General features: G+C 46.3%; 1 protein-coding gene across 1 annotated transcript in view; it reads left to right on the top strand.

The window, feature by feature from the left end:
• COL13A1 (collagen type XIII alpha 1 chain) overlaps positions 1-12,850 on the top strand; it is a gene marked incomplete at both ends in the record, with an annotated part of 60,321 nt that overhangs the window by 18,638 nt on the left and 28,833 nt on the right. The window contains 9 exons of the mRNA XM_080621359.1: positions 488-529; positions 1,359-1,385; positions 2,120-2,155; positions 3,466-3,528; positions 4,151-4,177; positions 8,051-8,095; positions 9,816-9,848; positions 10,689-10,715; positions 11,368-11,430. Coding sequence (XP_080477485.1) covers positions 488-529; positions 1,359-1,385; positions 2,120-2,155; positions 3,466-3,528; positions 4,151-4,177; positions 8,051-8,095; positions 9,816-9,848; positions 10,689-10,715; positions 11,368-11,430 — 363 coding nt within the window. The remainder of the gene's footprint in view (positions 1-487; positions 530-1,358; positions 1,386-2,119; positions 2,156-3,465; positions 3,529-4,150; positions 4,178-8,050; positions 8,096-9,815; positions 9,849-10,688; positions 10,716-11,367; positions 11,431-12,850) is intronic.

The following is a 12,850-nucleotide window of genomic DNA, read 5'->3' as shown; positions in this document are numbered from 1 at the left end:
AGTACAATAACAAAAAAGCCTTCTGCTTCCTCTTTCCCTAGGGCACAATTTTGTCTGCCCTTTATTGCCTCTTCTGAAGCCAAGATAGCCACAGACAGGAGATTTGTAGGGGATGTGGATGTGTGTGGAGGAAGAAGTTCTCAGGAAGGAGGGGGAGCGGGAGGGAGAGCGGAGGTGTGCACCACATTGTTGCTATCTGGACACACACGTGTGAGCAGGTGACACCAAGGCTCATTTCCTCCTCCTCAGGCTCTGCAGAGGGACACGGGGAGGAAGTAACATGAAGGGTGTAATCGTCCTGCTCACAGCAGAAACCTCACTGATAAGCATCCCTGTGACCCCTTTGAAGCCCTGCCTCTGTCCTGTTCTCAGGCTAGTAACAAGCAGTCAAGGAGGGCAAGACCAGAAGCACTGTTTAAAATAATACCATTGCTGAATGGCAGGATACAGCAGAAAATCTTGCTAAGGTACCTCTCTCTTGCAACAGGGCATAGCTGGAGAACCTGGGAAGCCTGGCAGAGATGGAAAGGTGGGTACCAGAAACCGTTCCTGGGAACTGCAAGGAGAAACATGACATGCTGGCCCCGCAGTTGCTGCAGCATGAAAGGAGTTTCCACCTCAGAGTTTTCGAGGCCTGCTAGCAGGGCAAGCAAGTGTTGTCCCCAAAAGCACCTCTCCACACACAATATAGGGGTGGGGTATCCTGTAAGCATCTTCAACTGTCTTTGAGCTCTGAGGAGCCAAGGATGCGATTACTAAACATTTTAATTACTATAAGCAGACAACATCAAGGGTGGTTTAGAGTGGTTTTCTCCTATCTGCTCACATCAAGAAGGTAGCTGCTGCATGGATATTGTGTTTATTTACATTTACATACGCATGTATCTGGTATGCTTTGTGGTGCATATCAGGTAAATTGTTCAGTTATTTCTGATTTAAAAACACAAGTGGTTTGTTAATATATTATTTCCATTTAGCTTGTCAGAGAAAGCTGCAAAACCTGATTTACTCCAGAGCTGCACAGTGGGCTTGGAACAAGTTTCCCAAGTAAATGCAAAGAAACAGAAAAGATTCTAGAGCACAATGAATAAGGCAAAGCAGCTTTTTGGTCTTTGGATTCAGCAAGACCAGGCCTGGGGGGATGGAGCACTATGGGCATGAACTTACTTGCTTATATGGGTTAAGACAGTATTCATCTACATGAAGAACAGATGTGGGATGTTTGTACTCACCAGTGCAAATCATCTCTGTAAAGAGGCATTTCAAACCAAAGCAGTCAGCATCTCCCACCACCCTGCAGTCCATATAATGCTGTCTACATTTGCCAACTCCAGTGTTTGTTTCAATTTTATCTGCAGGGCTTACCTGGGCCTCCTGGACCAAAGGTGAGACATCTTGCATCACTTAGAGGTAGAAAAATACTAAACAGAGGTGGACACTCCTGTCAAGGAGATATGTGTACATTTTGCTGGGAGGAGGAGGGGGAAGGAGGTTACATCAAATAGCTGAGAAAGATTTCTAACCCAGCTCAGTATTGCCTTTGGGGCCTGGCCCATTGCTGATTCATGGGTTTTATCCAGGCGACACGTCTGAGTTGCATCTTGACTGAGCAAGGCATGCCTCATCAGCCCCTCTTGCAAAATTGTTTGCCACACACAGCTTTATTGGCTTCTTCCATTCTCAAAGCGCTTACCAGTGCTTCAGGAACTGATTTTGCAATGCTATTGTTAACTCCACCACAGTTTCCCATTTATTCACTTGCCAAAATGCGAAGGAGGGGGTGGTTGTTGTTGTTTTTCAGCTACAGCTACCCATCCCCATTTGTTTTTATTTGAGATGTGTAGCCAGGGTGAGGAGATGGGAAACACAGAGCTGAGGCACAGAGCTGGCACTGGTTGTTCAGCTGCCAGTGCTTGTGTCTTTCCTGCTAGGGCTCAGTCCAGTGCAGATAACAGTGACCCACAGGTCTGAAGGGTCAGGAGCAGTGGAGTCACTCTGAGCAAAAGGTGATTTTTCCCCATGGAATGCCCTTCCATTCCAGCATCACCCAGGGAAAAGGGCAGGGATTTGTCCATCTTAGGCCAAGCCTCACTTTCTTTTGTCTTTTTGCCTTTTGTAGGGGGACCCTGGGATTCAGGGATACCCTGGCAGAAAGGTAAGAGGGGAGCTGCAATATTGTCTGATTTACGCTGCACTGATGCCTTGTGGGGTCACAAATGCAAATCTGTGGACTCCTCTGGAGCACTCTTCTGAGCTCTCCTTCTGCTGGACATAGGGCTGTAACTGGTACAGAGATTCCCTGCTGTTGCCCACATTAGGAGAGGCTGGATCCAGAGATACCTTTAGCTTCCTAGTAGCTATGAGACAGGCGTTTCCCCATCTGTGTGCCTCTCTAAACCCACTTCCAGGCTGAAGGCTCTTGTGCATCCAGACCTGAACAGGAGACTGGAAAGGGCCAAATCCCTGGCTATGTGTTGCTCTCCGGAATAAAGAAGGAAAGAGACAATCCTTCTCCAGGTTAAAAAGCAGAAGCTGGCAAAGCCCAAATATCTTCAGCAGCACCTAACAGCAGGGTTGTTAAGTCCAGAGGGTGTAATGAAAAGACAGAAAGAGAGACAGCGAAAGGACACAAAGAAAGATCAAAGGGGAGAGAGAAAATGGAGAGATACTACTGAAGAGATGTCAGCTGGAGAAGGGAAAGGAGAATGTTCCCAGCAGGCAGGAGTCCTGTGTCCTGTGTTACCTCCACATTGCTTTATGGGTGCTCTGTGAGCAAAAGGCAAGACCTGAGAGCTTTTTAATTAGTTCTGTATAAACTGAGAAGTTTTTGTTATGTCAGGAAGTGGAAATTACAGCCCTCACAGACCACTGACCACTCCTGCAAACAGACACGATTTATTGCCTCTTCTTCCAGTGAACCATTGGTTTTTCCATTAAGAGCCCATCCTGTCCTGTGTGTGCTGGGGAGAGCGGCTCTCAGCACACAGAAGCAGTGAGGGGGTCCCTGTGATGACCTCGCAGTGAGGGCCTCTCCTACTAGCTCCTCTTACATGAAACAACTTGTCTGGCTAATTTACTTACCAAGCAAAGAGCCTACACTGATCCCAGAGGAATGAGCCTGAGGTTGTGACCTTTCTCTGGGAAAGTTGGAAGGAATGGATGAAAATAGGGGAGAAGATCTTCCCTGCTGAGTGGGTCAGGGGAAAGGGAAAAGAGGGTAAAGAGCTGAGCAAAGGTGTGATACAGGATTGTGGGACTACTCTCTTCAATCCATTTATTTCTCACCCTAAATATCTTGGTGCAGAATGGTGCTCCTCTCCCAGAGAAACCCACATGGTAGGTTGGTGTGTGGTGGGTGCCCCTGTGCGGGACATCTTTGCTGACCTTTCAGGCAACCCACAGTCTTCTTTTCTCGTTGCTCACTGCGTTTGCTTCTTCCTCCATTTTCTTTCTTCTCTTCCTCAGGGTGAGGTGGGTGAGTCAGGCCTGCCCGGTGCACATGGCCTCCCTGGAGCTACTGGCCCCAAGGTAACCCTTAAACTCAGAGTCATTTGGGGCATCTCCCAAGGACAGATAAGTGGCACACAAGCTTAGAGACATGCTAAAAGAATAAAGAAGTTCAGGGGCTGGAGGCAGTTCTCTAGAGCCTGGTTATGAGCCACGTAAAGAGAAAAACCTCAGTCCTATGTAACAAGTGTGGGCAATTTTGGCCAGAGTGATTGCCTGCTGTCCGGAACCAAGGTCAGGTTCAGCCCTGCACAGGTCCCCGTTAAAGAATAAGACTAACCCAGCCTTTAGGGGCTTTGCATTAAGGCTGGGAGAATGAAGATACTCTGGTCCATGAAATGGTTTGATGGTTTGTCTACAACTCAAAACATGTAGGAAAGCATTAGTATGGGTGACTTCCAGCATCCAACAATGTAAATTGCCTTGCATTCCCAGGGAGGGGTGCGCTGCAGCCAGTGTTCAGGCTGGTACCATGTTATTATCAGGAGCCAGTTCTGTCTGGAGGCCTGGGTTGGGTTTGTCGCACACTCCAGCTTTCAGCTACTTTCTCTTCTGCTCTCATAACAATTGTACTGCTTGCTCAATTTCTCTTTATGCTCACCATCCTTCTCTTTCTTCTCTCTCTCTCTCCTTTGCGGGGCAGGGTGAAAAAGGGGACACTGGCATGAAGGTAGGCATGAGAAATACGGTCTTCTAACATGGTAGATCATCTAGGAGATACTGCTTCTGGGGCTGATGAATTGTAAGAGGAAGTTGGATCTAAGGCAGCCCTGTGGGGCATTTAATGGAGTACACATCTGTGCTCTGATTAACCACAGACAGACACTCCAAGCTCAGGCAATAAAGGCAGCCTTTATCCATTTGGTGGAATTTGATTCTTACCAAAGGCATTTCTCTGACTATGAAGCTTGCTAATGATTTGTTACTTCTCTCCATTTGATGGGCTAGGTTGGGGTTTCCTCATAAAATCTGGTTAGCTGACGCATCAAATCCACTCAAACTCTGCAACTCAGGCTGAGGATTGGCACCAGGCTTTTCTGTCTGTTTCTGGACACTTTTTACAGGCTCATATGGACTATGCCCAGATGTTATCTATTTGACTGAAATTTACTGTACCCATATATTTAAAGTATATTACTCAATGTAGGCTGTACTTAAAACATTACAACACTGGCAAGTGTTCGTGATAGTCAGAGCATTCTGTGTCATGCCATACATTTTAAAGAAGAAAGACTGGTCCTGTAATATTTTGAAAGGCATTAACACTGACACATACATTTCAAGCATTTAGTACGTTGCATGCACCTCATTTATCATGCAGCATATACATTTTCTATATTTTTTCCATCTGGGTGGATTATTTGAAGGCAGAAAAGGTCCCTTCCGAACTTAACATGGATGTATTACATCAAGTTTAAAGAAATGTTTCGAAATGCAGGCTCTGGGTTGAGTAGAACAGCAGCTATTGTCTTCCTACAAGAAAACAATATCTCCTCAGAAATACTGTGCTGCATGTAAAGTCTGAAGGTTTCCATGTGTCCATCTTCATATCAGCGTAATTCCATTGAGCACAAAGGCGTTGCTTCAGGTTTGTGCCAGTGTAAGTGAAAATAGAATTGCACCCAGAACACATGTGTTTTGAGACTGAGAGTTTGCTGCTGTCTCAGCAGCCAAGTGCTCTCACATTAAGCTGAACTGGATGGAAGACTGAAGTTAGAGCATGGCCTGGGAAGGAGAAAAGGCTGGAAGGAGAAGCTGTGTTCCACTCCTGCTTGTACTATCTTTTTTCACGGCTAGCAAACACAAGGACTAATCAACCCTTCATTTGGGCAAAGGGGAAGTCTCCCAAGTCTTCCGGTGGTGTCACAGGGTCATCCACAGGTGAGAGCCTTCCCTGTTCTATGTAGAGAGTAACAACTTCCAGTTACTTCCCTGGGCACATGCTCTCGCTGCTTGGGCCCTTACTATCCCACTTCACAAAGAGTGGAGATGAAACACACCATGCCTTTTGTGATACTAAATTTCAGTTCCAAAGGGGCACCTTCCCAGTGCCAAAGTAGCCTGTTCTTTCACACACTGACTTTCATTTGTTATTGTCAGGATCACTTTTCTCTCGACTTCCTTTCTTCGCTCAGAGGAATTGAAAGGGAAGTGCAGAGGTACCCTTAAATCAGAAGCCAGACATTACCCAGTAGCTGATCCTGGGCATCTGACAATGCATGGATTTGTTGTCTTTGGAAATCGCTTCTTTCTGTCATCCTCCCACCTAGGAGAATTGCTTGGGATTCTGGAAGGCTCTTAATGCTTCCACCTTTGGATCCAATTTTGGATCCAATGGACCTAAGCTAGATTCTGCCTTCTCTGAGGAGCCCCAGACAAATACTATGATTCGTAATTTAGCTGTAGTGACCAATTTTGCATAGCGTATCACTGCTTTTGCTGGCAGTGAGGAACATTTCAAGCCTGGAGAAGCTTGCTAGTTTCACACAGACCCCTTGCTCTTTAATAGCCTCTCCCCACCTAGTGTCAGATGCAACACAACATAGTTTCTCTCTTAGCTATTTTATTCTGTACTTTGGTCATATTGAGATCTGTATCTGTGTCCCATTAGACAACCCGTGAATGCAATCACCTGGGTAATTGGAATAAGTATTTGACTCGCTGCCCACCCAGCCCAGACATCACATTCAGCTTTACTGATGTTTTCTTTCCTGGTTTTTTTTTTTGTTTTTTTTTTTTTTTTTTTTGAAAGGTCCTTAGGATGAGGCTTTTTCTCATGCTCTGAGGAAAAAAGAGCAATAAAGAAACTGCCCACAGCCTTGCTCAATATGCCCCATCATAATATGCCTTTTACAGCAAGGAGCAAAAAAAAGAAGGGTCTCTATTATAATTGGCAACCCATCGCCAGTACTGCTGGTGAGCTGATCAGCATGGAGCATGCTCTGTTATGATTGACACCCAGTGGGTATAAAGGTGCACATGCCAGGTGTAAACGAAGGAAGTATGAGGGCTTTCTGTGTTGGATAGGAAGGGTTCAGCCTAACTCTTGCAGATAGACTGGGTAGTATTTCCTAAATCAGCCTAAAGCTCAGGAGAGCTGAGCAGTGTTGCTGAGCACCTTTCTGGAGCCCAATGGGGACCTGTGCTGGGCATTTTGTCTTTCATATCCACCTTTGGTGGTGTTTCCCAGATTCTGGCTTGGCTACACCACTCCAATGTTGGTTTTGGTGAGCTGCTGCTGCATGTCTATGGCACTTTGTGCAGCCCAAAGGGCAATGGGGGATCCCAGAAGGATCAGACCAATAGCTACTTACTGTATTAAAACAGCTTTCAAATGTGCAAGGGTTTAAAGATGTTCTGGAGAGTTGTTTTTCTTGCTTAGTCTCTGGGTTTGCCTCTGAGGTTTTCTTTCTGCTCTTTAATGGTACAGTGTCATGTTTGTTGGTGCTGCTCTCTAATTAGCTCTGTGTGATCCTGCCGTGCCAGTGGGGGCTGTGCAAGCGAGCTGAAGCCATCATTGGAAAATGCAGAGCAGGGTGGTTGCTCTGTAACTTGCCCGCTGTAAGGGGCTACCTTGCTACCTCTCTCTGAGGTGGCTTTGCCTTTGCAGGGCTAAATAATTAAACAGCTCTTCAGGCAGGCAATTTCTTCCAGGCAACTTTCTGGGATGGGGAATTACTTTCACATGCGGGGCTGCTCTATGGGGGCAGCCTCTGCAAGCAGTGGGGGTGCCTCTCAGCAGAAAGCCCTGATTTTACTTGCTTGGTCTCACATGAGAGAAAAACAAAATAACAAAAAACCCTCAAATCAGGGAACACGATTGGGAAGGAGGGAGGGTCCCCACTTCTCCGGTACAAAGCATTCATAATCATAGTTTTATTTTTTTTACAGATAAGCGTACCATAGTTAAGTATGCTGCATAGGGTGGGAGGTGCCCACACTGCCTAGGTCGTGTATATTGTGGTGTTAGACAGTATTTTACAAAATGCAGTTTGCAGTGTGACACAATTACAAAAAAAGTGCTTTTTAAAAAGCATATATATATATTGCTGCTGGAGCCCTTCCAAGCAAGGACTAAACACCCAGAGCAAAGTTACAGCAGTATGCAGATTGTCTGAAGGTATTTCATTTTTCAGTTATCACCAGATAAAATTCAGGCTAACAATACAAGGCACCCCTTTCTCCAGATAAGTTTGTTCGTCCTATAGTCACTGCAGACTGAGTGACTCTATGCCCTGCAGAATACCATGGCATGGGATGTGGTAGGAGGATACAGAGGCAGTTTGTACCCAGCACTGTTGATGTGGTACTCCAGCAGGGTCAGTCCTGCTGTACACAACAGGCTTGAGAGATACCAGTGATGAGAAATGGCACTGGCCAGAGCAGTCAGCTTGGTGAGAGTCAAGTGGGGAAATGGGCTGTGCCTTATCTCACCCAGGAGGCTTTCTCATCACCTATGCCCTGGGCACTCCTCACAGGGCCATGGAGGGACTCATCTCCTGTCTCTTTCTCTCTTTCTCTGTGTTTCTTGCTCTGCTTCCAGGGGGAGAGAGGCATGCCAGGGCTGCCAGGAAGACATGGCACTAAGGTACCTTGTAAACAGTGGAGTGATGCTTGTCTGCCTGTTCTCACCTACACCACTTGACTGTCCCTGATGCACAAGCATCATCTGGATTTGTGTGTGTGTCTGTTAGTCAATTACTATCCTAAGCTGAAATCTTTCTGCTTCTGAATTGCAAAATAAAGGGTCTAATTTACAAAGGAAATGTCGGGAGAAGTGTTTTACAAAGCAAATGGCATGCCCAGTCTGATGATGTCTTGCAACATCAGGATCTTAATGCTTTATGCTAGTGAGAGCAGCCAATTGCTGATGTTTATAGGGAACTGGTGTTTTGTAAATTGAGGGTCCCAAGTGACTGCTACAGCCTTCAGCAGTGTGTGTTAGCCCACTGCCGTCGGTAGGGTTATACAAGCGCGAACCTGGACTAATGCAGCAATGAATCAGGGTCAGTGTGCGAGCAAGTTTGCATGTGTGTGCACTGCAGTTTCAAGATAAATACTAGAAAATAACATCATCTGCATTCACTGCCATTTAAAGGCCGAAGATTGAGGAACAGGCATCCCAAATGCACTGTGAAAGCTTAACCCAAGCCAAATGCTGCATGTAATTCCTTTCATGACTCTAGCCTGTGTTCACTAAAAACCTACTGACCCCTGAGAGAATCTGGAATGCTTTTTCCCCCCCGTTTATTGCATAGAATCCCTGATTTCCATCTTCTGTCCTTGTGTTTTTTAGCTTTGTCCCTGATTTCTGTTTCAGAAAGCTGAGAGGTATGATCCTGCTGCTCTCTGGCTCCCCACTCCTCCTTGTTTGAACTTTTCCAAGCTCTTTTCACTATGAACTTGGCTCCCAGTCCTCCCCTCTGCCCCATGTGCTACATCCCAAGCGCTCTCATTTCCCAACTTCTAACACTACTTCACCTCCTCTTCTCTTCTCAGACTTTTGTTACCCCTCATATTTGCTTTTATAACTGGACCTTTTCACCAGGATATAACTAATACTAACACAGGGCATACAGAAATTTCAGAGCAAAGGGCTGATAGGGAAGACCTGTTTTTTTGCATCAATGCTGTCTAGGGAAATGTGACTGTCCCTGTGGGAGCAGCTGCCTCCTAGGGGTTCTCGGATTGCTGGACTCTCTGGTCTCATGGTGGTGGCTTGCTCTGCACTGCAGAATGACACCTCAATTGCAGTGCTTGGAAGTCTTTTTTTTTTTTTCCCTAAGGTGGCTGGCTTCAGAGCTCTGCTGAAAACATTTTACTGCAGGGTTTGTTAAAAACAGAATGAGGGGAAATAGCAAGAGCAATGCTCTGGGGTACAAGCTGGCCTTTCTCAGGGTGCTTGAACTGATGTGTCTGGGATCAAGTGCTGAACTAGTTGTCTGAGCCTCTGTCTTTGCATTCTTCAGTTATTTGACACTGTTCTACTTGTTGGCCTTTGCTTCACTTGCAGGACTAAAAGGGGGGGGCAGCAGTGTGGAAATCTGGTTGTCTTAACTGGGTTGTGCTCATGATGTCTGCATTTGGAGGAGCTCTCTTGAAAGCAGAGCCACTGCCATAGATGAATGACTTGCACAGGGAAGGAGGATGCGTGATGTGTGGTGTTATACCATTACTGCTGAGTTTTGGAAAGGAAAAGATGTGGATTTCTCCTTTTTACTTCCACTTGGCTGATACCGTTTTGTTTTTGAAAGCTTGTGTCCGATTAATTTCAAACAAGGTGTTCCTATCTTTTCTCTCTCTGCCAGGGCGCTCCTGGGGTGGCCACCGCAGGGATGAAGGTCAGTTTTACACTCCTCTGCAACGGCTTAAGCAGGGCACGTTTAAAAGCAAGAGCTGGAGTTAGGAGACCGTAAGGCACAGGAAAATGATCGGACAGCTCCCACTAAAGGGGAGTATCAGAACTGCTATTGAGTTTAGCGGACATACTAGACCGGTCTCCAGCAGCACCCCTGGTACTCCGTAACTGTCTGAGCAGAGAGACTGGTGAACTCCTGGCACTCTGCAGCAGTGTCAGGATGGCAACAGAGCAAAGGGCCAGGTGCAGACTCATTGGGCTAGAAGTTATCTGGGGATCCAAGATGTGCAATAAGACAACGACCTGGTGTCCAGATTCCTTCCAGCTGCTGGGGAAAAAAAGACAGAAATAAAGGAGTTATTTCCAGGGCTGGTGGGGACGGTTTTCCTCTTTCGTGCCACATTGATCACATATCAACACAGTCTCCCCCTAACCCCAGCTGCAATCACAGCCTTGCTCTGCTCCTGTGTACACAGAGCTACGAGTAGGCAAATTCCTTAATGCTGGAGGTGGGTCTTGTCTTACTATGCTGTCTTGTATCTGGTAAACCTTCTCTCAAAATACTGCAAGATGGTTACTCGGTTTTCTAAAAGCCACTTTTCTGAGTCTTGCTGGTTTCTTACAGCAGTTTCTCACAGCTGGCTAATGAAGATAAACTAAGCTCCAGGCATAAATACTAGTATGCATTTAGAATATCCTCATGCCTTTATTTAAAACCCAAGGCCTCCATAGATTAATGTTCTTTCCTCCACTCTCATAGCTCTAGCAGGATTTTTACTCTCTTCAGTTTTTTCACTTTATTTTCCTGTTCCTTCCTCACCAGGGTGAGCCCGGGACTCCAGGAGAAAAGGTACTTGGAGAAGGTTTTGCTTTGAGCTTGTACTTCTGATTGGTTTGTGTATTTTTTTTTCCCCTTCCAGAGCAGCTGAGGTAGCTGAGCAATGGCTCTGTACTTCCCAGTGCCCAAATCCAGGTCCTAATGATACCTGCCAGTGTAGGCAAAATGGTAGTAGCATACAGTGATGTCAAGTGAGAGGGGGGCAATACTGCAAACAGATTCCCTTCCTCCTGCCCATGTCTGTATTTATGGGAATACTCTCCAGCTGACTTCTTCCTTTCCTTGCTACTCCACAAAATATGCACAGCACACTTTGCTTAGTAAGTATGTTCCTCCTTTGTTTGTCCCCTTCTGCCTCCCAGTACTTCAGTGTCCACCAGGAGTTTTCCCAAACAGGGGGGCTGTTTATCTGCCAATGTACCATATGAACTGCCCTGCAGCATATGAACTGCCCTGCACAGCCCCCCTGTCTCAGTTTAGCATGACCTGGTTTGAGTTCCTGTGGTGGGCACAGTACAAAAATACCCCATCACTCTCCATCACTAAGCAGCCAGCTTGGTTTCTGAACAGCTGGTACCTCTTGTTTGAGGCTCCCTGGGTTGTGTTACAGCATGCGACAGCCATATAACAGACGCATTCTCTGTCTCTTTTCTTACCCACAAAGGGAGATCCTGGAGTCCCAGGGAGGATGGGCCCCCCAGGTTTGCCAGGGAAGAAGGGGCAGCGGGTAGGACATTGTGTGTTTGGGTTTGGTGTCCTGGCAGTGCTGTGCTGTGTCCCCTGCGAGCAGGAGCTGGCGGGAGCCTGCTTTGTGTGGCATTGTTGTGCTTGCAGGGGATTATGTGTCCTTTTCTGGATCTTGCCCCCTTGGTGAAGTGTGTTTGCATGTTCGTGCTTGCAGGAGGTGGGGGGTCTGGTGGCAGGCGGGGCAGCAAGAGATGCCTGGGATGTAGTCTTGCTCTGGAAATTATTAAGGACAGTGCTGCATCTTTTAACTCCAGAAATAACAGCCTAAACAGGGATTCAGTAATCTGACCTCCCTCTTCAAGAAATCTGCTTATTTACACTATTGTTCAGGCAGCACAAGATGCTTTCAATAGCCAATATAGACATGTGTATGGAAAACTAGTCCTTGAATGAAAAGTAGGATACCAAAAGCAGAGCAAGGCAGGATCAGGGACTCACAGAGGCCAGAGACAGGATTAGAGATTATATCCTTACAAAACCACCAAAAGCCAACCCTTTTCTTTGGGTAAGAGACCCTGCAAATGTTTTTCTTCTTTCCAAGGAGAAAAGCATTAATTATGGCAGCAGTGTGCATGCTGTGGTAGAGGAGGAAAGCTGAGTAGGGGGTCTTATAGGTGGCTGGAGGCCAAATTACCTTAAAGAAATGGATCATTGCACTCTAGAATTGCCTGAAAAAATAAGATTGCTACTAGTTAATTATTTTCCATGGAGCCACCAGTGCCTATCTGTTCATGGATCATTGATGCAAGTCCCCTGCATGTCAGATGTGTGCCCTTGAGTTCTGATGAGCCTGGTTTGCAGCACCAGCAGGAGGAACTCTTTGCTAACCTGCTGATCCATTGTGCTGCTGTTGTAGAGAGAGCTAGGCACCTGCTGGGGGAAAGAGGTTTGAATTGTTCTGTGTAATCTGTACAAGTTTTAAGTCTTAGAGGTGTGAGGATTGCAGGTAAGAGCACACCTGTTTCCGATGATCCATTTGCTGTTCATGGCAGCAGAAACCTCTGATAGCACTCTGTCCTGGCAAAATGCAGACTCCCAAACAGGACACTGTAGCTGAAAACCATGGGTTTAGCAGCTTGATGTAATGGGCTGAATAGAATTTAACTTCAGCATCATTAAGCTCAAATGTTCAAAAGATGACCCAGATGTTATGGCAAACTATGCAAAGTCACTTCACTGAGTGAATGCTGGATGCCCTCCATTGCTCCTGCCCAATGGTATCCTCCATACTCCATGGTGCGCCATGTAGCTCAGCCTGCAGGCCTTGCTCTCCATTGTTTTATAGTGTCATCTCCGGTCTTTGCCATTTTTGCCACTCCAGTTTTCACAGCTTTTCACAACTGGTATGTGTCACTGAGCTTGGCTGCTAACTAAAACACCACACTGCTTTTTCTTAAGAG

This window comes from Psittacula echo, assembly GCF_963264785.1.
Source record: "Psittacula echo genome assembly, chromosome: 6".
In the NCBI taxonomy this organism is placed as follows: domain Eukaryota; kingdom Metazoa; phylum Chordata; class Aves; order Psittaciformes; family Psittacidae; genus Psittacula; species Psittacula echo.
This window is presented reverse-complemented; position numbering and strand designations above follow the sequence as displayed.